The sequence below is a fragment of the Aplysia californica genome, unplaced genomic scaffold (genome assembly GCF_000002075.1).
Source record: "Aplysia californica isolate F4 #8 unplaced genomic scaffold, AplCal3.0 scaffold00130, whole genome shotgun sequence".
Taxonomy (NCBI): Eukaryota; Metazoa; Mollusca; class Gastropoda; order Aplysiida; family Aplysiidae; genus Aplysia; species Aplysia californica.
This window is the reverse complement of record NW_004797400.1, coordinates 575,571-590,570: the sequence shown is the minus strand read 5'-3', so window position 1 is coordinate 590,570 and position 15,000 is coordinate 575,571. Positions and strand designations below refer to the sequence as shown.

Below are 15,000 nucleotides of genomic sequence, written 5' to 3'. Positions count from 1 at the left end.
TGTTTAGGTTCTCTAACGACATACTTAGGGAACCTAAACAAATGGGTAACAGGGAAAGATCAGGGAAACGTAGCTTTTTTTAGAGCACCCGAGCAAAGGAATGAATGGAGAACCATGATCGGCGATGTCTGTCGCAGATCTGGCACTGGATGATGATGGTAAGGATGTTAACTAAATTAGTAGCATGATTATTTTCACATTTGAAAAGCGAAAGAATAATCAATATTTTAAAAAAAAGTATCGTAATTTTTAAGGCTTTTTTGACTGCGGCATTTTACCCGAAAGCAACGGATATTACGTGGCTACTTATTTAGCACACAAATCCCAGATTCCACTCAGTTCATTGACATATCGTCGGCCTTGTGATAAAACCGGCTAACCCCAGCGAGGTAAATTTTACAGGAGAAGGAAAAAACTGTTTCATTTCAAAACAAAGGTGTTTTTAACGATAAACCAGTGCTTCAAACACCTATAAAAACACTTTACCGAAAAACTGTAGACCTTTTTTTCCTTTAAAAATCGCTTTTAATGAAACTGTGTGGGTTAGACGGTTATGTCGCTCAAATTTTCCCCGATAAAACCGACCAACCCTCAGTTTTGTGGGTTGGCCGGTTTTATCAGGAAGCCACTGCTGGCCTCGAGTTTGGGAAGAGGAAGAAGAAGAAGAAGAAGAAGAAGAAGAAGAAGAAGAAGAAGAAGAAGAAGAAGAAGAAGAAGAAGAAGAAGAAGAAGAAGAAGAAGAAGAAGAAGAAGAAGAAGAAGAAGAAGAAGAAGAAGAAGAAGAAGAAGAAGAAGAAGAAGAAGAAGAAGAAGAAGAAGAAGAAGGTTGAGGAGGAGGAGATGGAGGCGGAGGAGGAGGAGGAGGAGGAGGAGGAGGAGGAGGAGGAGGAGGAGGAGGAGGAGGAGGAGGAGGAGGAGGAGGAGGAGGAGGATGATGAGGAGAAAAAAGGAGGAGGAGGAGGAGGAGGAGTAAGAAGGAAGAGGAGGAGGACAATATTACAGCTACCAACATACTATCAGCTGCTGCCATTTCAGTGCTACGGAGTCAATTCTGGCAAAAACAGCAGTCACAAATTGGACCATTTAATAGAAGTAGAAAAAGCAGAACACAGCAATGGGTATTTTAATTGTATTAGAAGTAGAAGAACAGGAGGTTCAAATGGTAAGGGAGAGCAGCTACAGCAACAACAACAAAAACAACAACCACACCAACACAAACAAAAACAACAGTAGTAGCAGTAGCATCAGCAGGTCTTTAGAATTTATGACAGTGCCTGACACGGTACTATTGGCACAGGGTGGCCTTTCAAATGCCTGGAAAAAAGTAATACTAAAAAAGAAATGAAAGCAGAAAGCCACAGAGAAGCTCTGCTCCCTCAGCAATGGTTTGAGTGAAGTTGACTTCATAATAATATATTATTATTCTTATACAAAAAGACTTTGTAAGTATCAAAGAATGCGCCAGCTTTCTTCAAGGTGCGTGGCTTGACAACTACTACTTTATTGAGTTTTCTCAACAATAGAAGAGCGTGTCTGTCTCACTCTGTGTCCTTTGGCTGTAACAAGGCAATACGACAAAAGTTACCATTGTTTTGAAAGACTGAACAATAATCGAATTTGACTTGATTGCTTTCAAAACTTCTTACTGAGGCAAAGTTTCATGGTAATTGTGGTAGCATCGTGGTACGACCGCCTTCAACTCCAGTAGATGTTTAAACTGGTTGGCAGTTATCTTCAATCTTTCTTTGCAGAGAGGTCCAGCAGTAACCGTAGTACATTGGGTGTTCAGCTTTCTTGGTCCTTGCAGCGCCTGCCATCCATCATCAAAGTTCAGCTTGTATTGAATTGTTAAGTATGGAGTGTACTTTGATGCCTGCAAGTCAGTGACAGTAGGATCGCCTTTTTTTATCACTGGAAGGATTGTTTAGTGCTCTCCGACCTTTGCAAAATTTTTGAAAAAAGCTGTGGCCAAGGTACATAACTTCATAGGGCCTGGGGATGCGTCTGGCTTGGAGCATGATGTTCACGTAGTCCATTGGGATGTACATCAGTGCGTTTTAGAGCCATCGCTCAATAGTGCCATGGACTGAATCCACCTCCATTTGGGTATGGCCCTTGATGAGAATTTCTGCTCAACTGTGATGTTTAGCTCTTTGGCCAGCGAGGCCATTGCACTCACCAGGGTGGCAATTATGTTTTAGTAGTTGCACCAATCACTGCAGATGATGAAGTGGTTGAAGCCAGTCGCTTGCAATATCAGTTAGTGCGTCAGACATGATGAAAACTGTTGAAGCTCAGACCAACTTCACTTTCATCCCAAACATATCATCCGGCGTCTCTGATGGCAAGATCCTAAATTGTAAAATTGTGTATTGCCAGTTTTGTCTTATAATACAAGGTGGATGTCTTTAGTGATGAGACCAGAAGGACGCACTGGATCCCCATACAAAGGACACACATTTTGTTCTCTGGGTCCAGTGCCGCCTCCCTGTCCTTCTCCTTCTCTGGTCAAGCTGCAGCTTTCCACATATTCATATTTGATGAGCTGTGTATTCTGTTTCTGTGAGGTTTCCTAATTCGAAGCTGGTGCAAATATCGCACTGGTCTTTCTTGGTTGAAAGTGAACCCAAATTGTCTTTCTTAAACTTTTGGCAGAACATTTGATAGCTCAATGTGCCTTTCACCCTCTCTGCAAAGTTCTCCATGTATACTTGATGCAAATCTGACGTTTCCTGGATTGTCATCTGAAGACAGGAGGATACGTTCGAAAGTTTATCAAGAAATTCCTCTTTATGAAATAACTTGTCATCTTTGGCTCTCTCATAGTGGGCGTGATGTGTTCTGGGGGGGGGGGGGACCTCTTGTTTGATTTTTTTTTCGGAGAAGACACTTTAAATAAACCAGTGGGTCAGGCCTGTGGTGTTCATGAAGATTGTTTTACAAACAGGTGTTCTTTGACCATTGACTCTTTTAAGCGATATTGAAGAGTGTAATTTCTCTTTGGGATTTCACTTGCTATGTAAGATCTCTTTTTGTCTATCCTGTGTATCAAGACATATACGTAGGCTCCCTTTTCTTTCCAAGAGAGTGACCAGTGATGTCATTGCATTTTGTACCAACCAGTTTACAATAGCAAAGGACGACAAGTTCACACCCTGCTCGCTTCGTGCCTTGACATGGGTAGAGGCATCCCCAGTTCTTTCAACCTCTTCCTTTTGTTACCCTTCCAATCGTTTTCATGCCGTGTCCTTTTCACGGAGATCAAAGGCGACATAACTGTTGTATTATCCACTGATGTGACATTAGCCTGGTCATTTTGATCACTTTCCACTGCGCTGAGGGTCAGAGGTGACGTAGCAAGCGTGGCATCATCTTATCGAATGTTATAGCGTTATGTAAGTTAAAGTTTGATATAAAGATAAAGCATTATGTTTTGACACTGAGAAAATAATCTATTCAAAACACTAACGAAATGAACTTTCAAAGAAAATCGAAAGATGTTTCAGAAGGTAGTGACTGCAATAAACACTGCAAATAAAATATAAAAAAGCTTTAAAAGAAAACGATCGTTGGGGGCAGACGGTGTGCTGGACAGGTCCCACATTTTTTTTCTGAGTGAGTTAGTAAAGAATGAAAAGCTACCGACTTCGTCCATTCAATTGCAATGGAAAAAATGATTAGGAAAAGAGACAGTAGTCCGAATAAGGGAAATGCCTTCATAATTCGGTAACTGTCAAGTACAAAGACAAAGAAGAACACGTGGACAGAAAAAATAGTTTCATATAAAACACAATCCATAACGATGCGTTTGAAATACCGGCATTGTAATGAGATAAAAACAGTTCTGTGGGTACAGTGGGGAGTTTTCGTCATTAATAACATTATCAGCAGCATTAAAAAGAGGAAAAAAAGAGGGAACAACCAGATCTATATACCTCCCAAATGAAACCAACAAGAAATATTACATAAATTTCACTTTTGAAGAGCTCACATGGTTACGTGAGCGAATTGTGGACTATCAAACGAAGTCCTGAGACGAGTCGAAGCTGGGGTTAGTCGGTAACGTAGCACGTGGCCCCTCATTGTTAGCGCGACAAAAACAGCCAACCCTCATTCCTTCCCTCGCAGGTGGGATAGTCGGAAACATCGGGCTAACATCCGATCGATGCGGGGTTATACGGTTTTATTTCTAATGTTTTAAAGACATTTCTAGACAAAATTTAGATCTGACTATGAGTGAGCTTATGGAATGGACAATTTGCTATCGATAGGGCCCAAAAAAGTTTTTGGACATTTTGTGGGTTAGTCGGTTTTATCACCAGGCCGACGATATTTAACTTTCTTTTGATATTAAATTAACAAAAACATAGACCATTTTGCTAAAATTGCTAAAGAAGCCCCCAATTGACCCCAGACATCGCTATTCAAGACACATGGAGTATAATTATCTCTGCTCTTGGTCCAAATTTATATCATAGGGGTGAGTTTTAAGTTCCTGGGTTGATTTTTTTATGTAAAAAAATAAATGACAAATAAATTGAAGAATAAACAATTATTCCCCCCCCCCCCCTTTTCAACGTTTTTTTGGGCGTTATTTTTCTTTTCCTTCCCTTTTTGGGGGGTGGGGGTTGTAATTCACCAAAATCAAGTCTATACACTGTGTAGAAAAACTAAACAGGGTAAATTATAGTTTTAAACAATATCTGTCAAAGCTACCAAATATGTTTTGTTTTCTTCGATTTTTAAGGGAAAGAGCCAGAGTATCTTTGAGTTGCTTTAAATTTGAACGCTCCTTTTCGATAAACAATGCATAGACAAATAACGTATTAAACGACCGAAAATATAACAATGCTGCAGCTCTGAATTTTGCCAACCGTTTTAACAAGTTTGGTTGAGTCATAATAAGTGTGCAATAACTGAGAAAAATTGAATAGGCATAATAATTGCTAACTATATTTTGCAAGCTTTGACACGACAATATTCTAAAAGCCATACAAGCCAACAGCAAATGTGTGTATGAATACGTAACAACCAACTTCAAAGATTAAGAAAATGTTCATACCTGCATTATGATCTTCATTAATTCATCAGTATGTAATGGTTGATCTGCACGGTTATTTTCATGAACACGAATTCTGGAATCGGGGTCACGATCTCTGTTGATTCAAACACAACAATAACGATTACATTCTCACCATAGTAGGGGGGGGGGGGGGGGCAATGTGATATTACAACAAGAGTCGGAAAAGAAAATAAGTTTCCATCGACTCTAATCAAGGAATGGAAAAACAGTAACGTTATCTGCACAACCTTTCTATGGAAATTCCATAGACATTGCACTTCTAGACCACACCATGTCATGGCCGTCACACTTCGCACTCTATTAAGTTCGCTGTGCGTACTATAGGACGCGCCATTATTCCGCCAAATGAAATGACAAACAGAAATCTCGCTACAGTTGATTTTCATTTGGCTCAAACTGATGTTAGTGGTGAGCTCCATAATGAACCGGAAGTATGCAAGTGTGTACAATCCAGGATATTAAAATACAAGTCTATGGGTAGTTTAGGTATATAGATGAAATATATCTAGACATAGGACTTAAGAATTTAAATAATTTATATTTGAGCCGTACGTGTACTCGACACTCAAAACTGCTTCATTGCAACATAAATACATGTACCATATTCACACTTTTCAGGCTACTCTAATATGCAGTCACAAGCACTGATTATGTGAGATAACTACTGGATTCATTTTTTCTCCTCTATTTTTTAAGATCTTTATAATCGGATCACGACATGATTTCCTAGCCAGAATAAGCTATACAAAGACAGTCAAATTTGAAACCTGATCACCAATACATAATTAATTGTTGTACATGTATTGTCATCTCTGCTTCTTTGCCTTCTGTTTGTGTATTCACATCTTCAGTTAAATTAAGTGTTGAAAAATCTTGACACCAACATTCCCACCGTGCGTTTGAAAGTTATAATATCTCGATAATTTTGGCGGGTGAACAATCTTACAACATAAATTCAGGTTGTTTTCATATACTCTCAGTGATGACGCCTCGAATAAGAAGGTCTGATAAATACGACCCTGTTGAAGGAAAATCTTTCGTGCGTGGCCTCATTTCTACCAGGTTCTTTGATTCACTTAGTTTACCCTTTCAAATAAGTCTGCCTTCGCCCCTGGACAGTATATATTTTTTAGTACATGTGCACACTCTGAGATAGTGTATCTAATCATGCTGTGCCATTATTCATGGTCATGGCTAGCCCCTTTGTAGATTCAATTGGATTTTTCGTAGACAAGATAGAAAAATAGCTGATTATAATACACTTTTCTATTACACACAATTACCGCCTCTCTTTCCGCTATGCTCACTTGGAGAATCCTTATTATACGACACTCCTGAAGGTCGCTAATTATAATATCGGCCGAGCGGAAGCAACATGTGAAACCCAAGTGGATCGTCAAACTGGTTATTCTTCTTTCCTTGTCGATTTTTTTCTCATCACAGCTTCTGTACTAGGGACACGGTGCTTTGTCTTCGAAATGGCTTATGATACATACTATTTAGACCCGTTGGTTAATAACAGCCCGGCAATAACAGCGGCGGCGGAGACGTCGGCAGCAGCAGCAGCAGCAGCAGCAGCAGCAGCAGCAGCAGCAGCAGCAGCAGCAGCAGCAGCAGCAGCAGCAGCGGCAGCAAGAACAACAAAAGTACCAAAAAACAACAGCAACAACAGAACACCAACAACAATAGGACAGAATTACAAGCACAACAAGAGCCCCTACCTCAAGTATTTGTTCAGATCTCCATGTTCCATAAACTCGAAGACCATCATCCACTGTTCGCCCTCTGTACACACACCGTAGAAGGTGACTATGTTCCGATGCTGTAAAGTCGCCAACATCTCAGCCTCTCGCTCAAAATCTGCTCTCACCAGTTCGTTGCAATCACCTTTCAGAGTCTTCACTGCTACAAACGTAAACTCGTCTTTCTTCAGCAAATGAGCACAAGTGCCCAAGAATACTCGCCCGAAAGCTCCTTCCCCAATGGCACGAATCAGGAGGATTGTCTCTAGTTTTATTTTCCTGAGAGCTTGAAATGAATATAGAAAAGATTTAAAAAATAATTTTTTAAAGTAAAAAAGCTCATACGTACGTTCACACTCATATACAGACACGCATACGTTCACGCATACAAATGCATCCACACGCCACCCGCACACACACATACACACATACACACTCTAGCACACATCTACATATGCATACACTAGCACGCACGTACACACTCGAACACAAACATGCAAACATGCTTGTATTAAACACACACACACACACACACACTCACATACACACACATACACACACCCACACACATACAAACACACACAGAGAGAGAGAGAGAGAGAGAGAGAGAGAGAGAGAGAGAGAGAGAGAGAGAGAGAGAAAGAGAGAGAGAGAGAAGAAAAGAAAAGGAGAAAGAAATTGTATGCCCACACACACACACTTATATTATATTTTTAAAAAAATATATATAAATATAAATATATATATATATATATATATATATATATATATATATATATATATATATATATATATATATATATACATATATACACAAATTCATGTATATATAAATATAAAAACATATATACATATATTAAAAAAATACATATAATATATATAATATAATATAATAATATAATATTATATAATATAATGTATTATATACAAACATTAAAAAAAAATTGTTTCTTTATCAAAGATAATAATATTTCTTGTTTGTTTCCTTTTTTACAAAAAGTGCATTGGCGAAAAACTCAATCAACCAAATTTCATAAAGCTGATATTGACCTCAAGCTTCGCATAAATTCTCGAACTGACTCTCGAGTTTCCACTCACAGCTAGAGCTTTCGTCCCTTTTCCTTCCGTGTCCATTGTAGTTTGGATTGTCCACCAGTTGAACACCAGTAAGAGGAACACTCTCCTGAAGGGTGCTCTTCCAGGCAGAGAACATTTGACTCCTTGCATTTCTGCCCCTCGCCAGGACTCGTGATTTTCGTCGACGAATAATACAGAAGATAACGACAGCGCAGACAAACAATAGTGCGACGCATGTTGAAGTAATAACTATGATCTGAAATGAAATCAGAATTTCAGGTCTTGTTAAGAAGCATTAACGTGCAAATTCACCTTTTACTTAGTCATCTCTATAAATATTCAGCCAACTTAACTTAAAATATTATGTTCCTCCGTACTTTGTGTTCAAGGTAGTCCTACAACCGCCCCCCCCCCCTCTCCGCCATTTCTTAAGTCCCCTCTCATTTGGTGATCTTCCTCTGCATTTTCCCATCTCCTTCTCTTTCTCTGTCCTTCCCTCGTCTTTCTTCTGTTCTTATTGTCACCCCTCTATTTCACATCGCCATCAGTCTCTTGTCTCCATTTCCCCTCCCCCCCACTGTACTAATTATGTCTCATTCTTTCTCTTTCCCCTGCCAAATAAGCTTTTGATTTTACTTTATCTCTTCTCTTCTTTTTGTATGGGTGGCACCCCGACCAAAGGAAATTGGGCCCCGATGGGACGGGGAATTGAATTATTTATATTATTATGTCTCTACGCCCTTCAGAATTCATTCATCTTCTTCCCCTCGCTTTTCACTTACAAAAGCATCTTTCACTTCAGCGTATTTACCGCCACGACTGAAAAGCAAGGGGAAAATATCGCAAAGGAAGTACAAGAAAATTAAAGTAGAATGTTATTGATTGCGAAATACATGGAACTTCGACTGAACAGTCCTATGCACAGAAAAATTAATATATCGAGACCACAGGCGGCTGGTGGGGCTACAAAGTGGACGTGCACAATTAAGCTATCGCATGCTGAAGATAGTCAAGGGCATAGTAAATAAATGAGACGGTGTAAAATGTTAGGATCTTTGGGTTGGTGAGGGAGGACCTCGCGCTTTTATTTTCATTCTTTTTACTTGTCGCTTTGATTAATAGTAGCGGTACTAAATTTGTTAGTTAGCTAAACATCAATCTCGTTGATCCTGTATTGGAACTGAACACTCAAGTAATAACTTTCACTCTCCACTATAAAACCATTCAAAGGCACAACTCATAGGACGGTCACCTTCACCTCCCTCAGGTTCACGGTCAAAGAGTCACTTAAAATAGTGGCAAGACAGACAATGAACCAATCACAATTCACTTGAGCACTTCGCTGGATTTCTCTGGGGCTCACATAATATTGGCAAAGAATAGCGTACAGTCTACCGCGATTATTTTTAGACTGCCTACTGTGGGCTATGTTTCGGCATTATTCGGCAGGAGCACATTTGAGATGTGCAGTCTTATTAATATTAATGTACCGCCAAACTCGCTACGAGTGTTGTCATCGCTTGGGTTATCCCCAGGAGCGATTTTTAGGTCAGGTTGCACTGTTTAATATCCTATCAAGTGCGTGGATTTTGGTATGGCATAGCATATGTTTTACGGCGCTATAGACACATAAATGACAGTCATACCGCCAGTGAGGACCTTGTTTTGATATAATATTTTCTAGCGTTTGTTTCTGGCTTTTATTTTATTATTGTGGTTGTTTTACGTAACAGAACATTAAAAAATGTTGGGCAGCACTGCACCACCGTGCTCTATGGACGAACTGCGCCTGATCGAGACAAAACCTAACCCATGTTGACAAGGATCGGTCCTGTCGTAATAGTTAATTATAATATTATAGAGGCTCAATAGAGTGTTGTTTCTTGCTTCAATATAGATCTATAAACATTAGTCATAGAGGAGGGGGTTTGTTTAGTGTCTGTGCTCTTCTTTCAGTGAGTCCAGGGTTTTTTTTTCAGACGCAGACCAAGGGAGAGTGAGTAAAAAGAAAGTACACAGTAGTAGCAGTGCCTGAATAGATCTGTTAGTCAGAATTACTTTCTGAGTGTGGAGAAATGCGTGGCAGGCAAAGCATCTTGTGAAGTTTTTATGTCAGTATATTGATGTTGATGGAGATAACGATGATGAGTTTGATATCAAGTCACAAGCACACTTCGTTAAGAATGAAAAAATCGAGTTCAGTTTCAAAGGGGAAAAAAACCCAAGTCTTTGAATAGGTTAACTCTAAGTTATGACCTTTAAATGAAGAAACGCATACTGACTACTTCCTAGGTTATTTTCCTGCTTTATTTTGAAAAAACCCAACAACAAACAAACAACAATAACAAAAAAAGCAGATGAACTTTTTTGGAACCAAGTGGCTTAAGGTGCACATGTAACATCCAAGAGCAAATTAAACAACCCCCCACACACACACAGATGCTATCTTCATAAAAATGTATGCTATTCTCGCAAAAAAAATAAAAAAATAGGCCTATTATTTTATAATAAATTAATAATTCGAACTGAGCATTAGTGATGGTTTGATTTTTGTTGTTGTTGTTTGTTTGAGGAAGGGAGAAGGTCAATTTTTCGACGTCGACATGTTGTGCTGTGAGCAAGTATGGAAGGCAGATAGATGGTCCTGAAACCTTGGGGTCTAACAACGACGACTTCAAAGCACTTGATTTTTTAAAAAGTACTGAACTAGATTGGGGATGAAGCGTTAACGTACTACGAAAGTTACAGAAAAAAGCATCTTCCCCCCAAAAAAACCCAACAAGAGACCCCCTTACCCCGGCCCACCCGGGGGAAATTTTACTGTTGATATTGATTTCCTATCTTTAGTAACACTTTTGCAGTCTTACTTGGGAACTATTTATAAAACTTTTATCAGTTGCAGTGATGTTGGTAGAGCTGCTATTCAGTCCAGGGTGCGTCTCATTTGACTGGGAGGGCAATTGATCATGTCCGTGTCCGTAAACCCTCTCATTGGCAGGCTTGTTACGTCCTCTCAGGACCCCACTGATTCCTGGGTGAGGTCGTAGTCCAAACTCGTTGATATCAGCGGGAACCAGCCCTGAACAATTGACAGAGAAAGTGATATTATTGTGATACAATACATGATGCTCAAGAAATGCTAAGTTTTCTTTTGAAACGAAGATATTTTAATTAATTTCAGAGAGAAGTTTGTGTTACAATGGCACATTTTGCGAATCGATCTCTCTCTCTCTCTCTCTCTCTCTCTCTCTCTCTCTCTCTCTCTCTCTCTCTCTCTCTCTCTTTCTCTCTCTCTCTCAGACACCTATATACAGACAGGCAGACAGACAGGCTGACAGACAGGCAGACAGACAGGCAGACAGACAAATATATACATAAAGCAAATGTTTATATGTATGAGATATACTCTGTTCCACAGTTATATAGGGGCATCCAAAAGAAACTTAAAAATATAATAACCCGATGCACTACCCACTAACGCAGCATGCCAATCTTAAGTTAAATAAATTCTACATCATAATGGCACATTAATATTTCGTCTATACACGTATTAAGAGACGGCCGAGATATTGTCACTAAAAATTGACCTGAAAAAAAAAGCAGGCTTGGGAAAATTGTGCAAATCAAAGAAACGTAAAATTGTCTTCGTGCGCGTATTGAGGATCATCAATATTGATAAAACAGACCTATTATAATGCATATCCATTGAATGGGGAATGTTGTCTCTGCCATCAACAATATTTTATTTCGATAGTTTCGAACAAAACGGAAAACAGAACAATCACAAATACCACGCAAAACTTGAGACTTAACATTGAATGTGCTCATGGTTATCATTTTGCTTCGGAGCCATTGGTTTTGTGAAGGGCAAGAACCCTTTGGGCATCGGCTCTATTAAATGTTGAACATAATTATCTGCCATTTAAATTCTAAATGTCACTGACAGTTGCATTCAAAGGGTCTGAATAGGGAGCAAAGTCGTTTTATTTTCAGCTGCTGTTTCTACGGGACTTCACATACCTGTAGGATTCATATCGGGGCTATTTACTGGTGACCACTCCAATATTGATATGATATGGCTTTTCAAGAATTGTCTAGTTGCATTGGCCCTGTGAGAAAGTGCTTTGCTATGTTTGGAGATGTCTACTTGAATGACACTATGACGAAAATTAGGGTAAGGCATGACGTTCCAACACTTGCGTTGTGTAGTCCAAGACTTCCAGTGATTCTCACATGAGCGGTTTTTTTCATTCCATCCCAGACCACCCCAAACCATAGCAGTTTTGTGACCTCTGTTGCTCACTGACAGAGGATTACTCCAAAATCAACTTAACACAGTCCATGTGCAAAAAAGGTTTCGTGCTCTTTACGAAACCAATAGCTCCTAAACAAACACAAAATCATGCTAATGAGCCGATGTAATGTTATGTCCAGGTTTTGCGTTGTATTTGTGATTAATCTTTTTTCTAATCTATTAGAAAATACTGTTCAGTGCAGAGACAATAATATTCTCTTTTCACTTGATATCTAATACGTGTCCATTCCACTATCTAATACGTGTCCATTCCACCAATAAATGTTGATGCGCATCAATACACGCACGACCATACTTTTACGTTTCTTTGATTTCGCACACTTTTGCCAAGAGTTACCATATCTTAGGTGTCTCTTAACATAGATGAAATATTAATGTATCTAGTGATGCAGAATTTATTTAGCTTTAAATGGGTACGCTGCATGAGTGGGTTGTGCAAGGCTTCAACACAGTGATTGAGTGATTACCTTTTCAAGTTTCTTTTGGACGCCGCTGCATTATTAATAGTACCACCAGTTCCATTGTTTTGCCGCTCCAAGGTAGCATTATAATGTACTTCTAAACCTTTTAAAAAATTGTATTGCATAACAAATCATTCAAATAAACTGCCGGGCGCACAGAGCCATCCTCATATAAAAGCGTCTTTGATTTAATGGCTCAAATCCCACCTGTGGAATCAACGTGTATCAAGTATCTATCTCTGCCTATTGGCTGGGATGCTCTTTCTGCCCCTGACCTGACATTGGAAGAAGAAGGTGAAACTCTATCCCACTCACCGCAGTTAACTATATAAAAACAGCCCGTTTCTAAATTACCGGCGTCGGTGATGTAGTGGTTAACTGTCGCATGCAGCAGACCCGAGTTCGATTGCCGAGAAGGGAAACATTTTTTAAAATCGAGTATCTCAGTCTTTTCGCTGGGATGTATCCCTCTCAGCCGTGGTTGACCTTGACGAAAGGGTTCGGAAGCCCGTATTCTAAATAATCTAAATTGTGTATGTGGGGGCGTAAAACACCCACATTAAGAAAAAAGTCCTAGGGGAGCGCCATGCTTATTAGCTGGCCACACCTGTTATAAACTGGGTACTGCCCTGGCTGACATTCTTTGCTGTCTTAAAACAACCCCCCCCCCTTCATCCCCTTCCCAAAAACAAATCAAAATGAAAATACATACTTTGCTGCTCAGGTGCACACTATGAACGAGCAAATGAAGGCAAAATACAAATATCGCTATAGTCGATTGTGTGCGAATCCCCATCCCCCTTACGTTTCATTTGGTTCCAAATAGAGTCAAATAGAGCGCTCCATAGTCAACATAAATTACGCCAGGTATGCCTAGCGTAGGACGTTATAATACAGGTCTATACTAGATGCCTAGATATGAACATAATGTTCAGTCACACTGGGTAATAAATTTAAGGGCAAAAATAAATAATCCGAAACACGTTATTAGTAAGTTTTTCGAAGTTAGAAAATGACGACAAGAGAATAGAATTACAGAAAACATCACAAGTAGTTATCAGGGTAATCTGAAAGTCGACATTTACATTATTGCCCGGATCCACTAAGTCTGAATATGAATAAATCGACCCAAATGGGAAAATTGCTGAGAATAGAATTACAGAAACAATAGTTATCACGAAAATCTTAGGGTTCGATTTTTCTTTATTGCCCTAAATGAGAACGCGGGGGCGGAGCGGTTAGTGCGCTCGTCTCTGAAGCAGAACGTCCGGGTTCGAGCCTCGGTTCGGAAACGAACTTTTTTTCGCACCTCCTGCCTACACAGCAGTAATGGGCACCTGACTTCGAGTTGGGGAAGTAAATGCGCGCGGAAAGGAACTGGCCACCGTATAATTGCCTTTCTCACCCTGCACCAGGGTATAGGCCACGGACTTGATGTTATTCCATATCTTCCCACTTTTCTGTACAACGATTTGTGTTATTCTTCTCCAGGATCCACGAGGTCTTCCCCTTGATCTCTTGCCCTGTGGGTTCCAATCCAAAACTTTCTTTGTTATGTAGCTGCCTGACTTCCTGAGAGTATGTCCAATCCATCGCCACCACCTTCTTCCTACCTCATCTCTGACTGGGATCTGTTTTCCTTAACACTTGGCCACCCTACCATGCACACTATGCCGAAGGCTCAGGAAGTTGTCTCACTAACAAGGGAACCCCCAATGTACGGATCGGAGGCGGGAACAACTTTACTTTTTTAACCTAGATCACCAAGTCTGAGTAAAACGTTCTAAACTGACTCATGTTGTATATTCCGTTTATCTGCCGTTAGGTTTTTATTTGCACTACTTAATTTTGAGCACAGCCCTTTGATTATAAATAAACCCTTTTGAGAGCAACAGCTAATCCAAATAGAATAATAATATTTTAACTGAATACTGCATTATAGACCTAGTTTTGTAAGCAGACATTGAACCAGAGATATGAAATAGGCCAAGCTTCTTAAACACACCTACACTTCGCCACTTTTTTAAATTTCGGCTTGGCTGCACAGCACTGGGTGGAGCGCTCCGGTATTGATAAATGTAATTTATCCACGAAACTGTTTTTGCGTATGAGGCTTTCTCGCAAGAAAATTAAACCCTATATATTGCTAGATACACGTCAAAACATCTCAACATTCCAACGAATCCTGGTTTCTAGGCAAACTGGCCTACTTTTAAGGAAAACCTACCAAAATATGTAAATAAGTCATACGATACTTCAACGGATGACAATGCACACAGCAGAGACTCCCCAGCCCGTGAAGGCTACCGACAACCCCCCCCC

The 15,000-nt window shown here is 39.8% G+C and overlaps 1 protein-coding gene across 1 annotated transcript in view; it reads right to left on the bottom strand.

Moving 5' to 3' along the window:
* The window catches only part of trk (tropomyosin-related kinase), a gene marked incomplete in the record, with an annotated part of 62,488 nt that overhangs the window by 3,809 nt on the left and 43,679 nt on the right, over positions 1-15,000 (bottom strand). Inside the window, 7 exon segments of the mRNA NM_001245994.1 lie at positions 5,063-5,156; positions 6,805-7,111; positions 7,924-8,158; positions 10,770-10,982; positions 10,985-10,990; positions 10,993-10,997; positions 11,000-11,012. Coding sequence (NP_001232923.1) covers positions 5,063-5,156; positions 6,805-7,111; positions 7,924-8,158; positions 10,770-10,982; positions 10,985-10,990; positions 10,993-10,997; positions 11,000-11,012 — 873 coding nt within the window.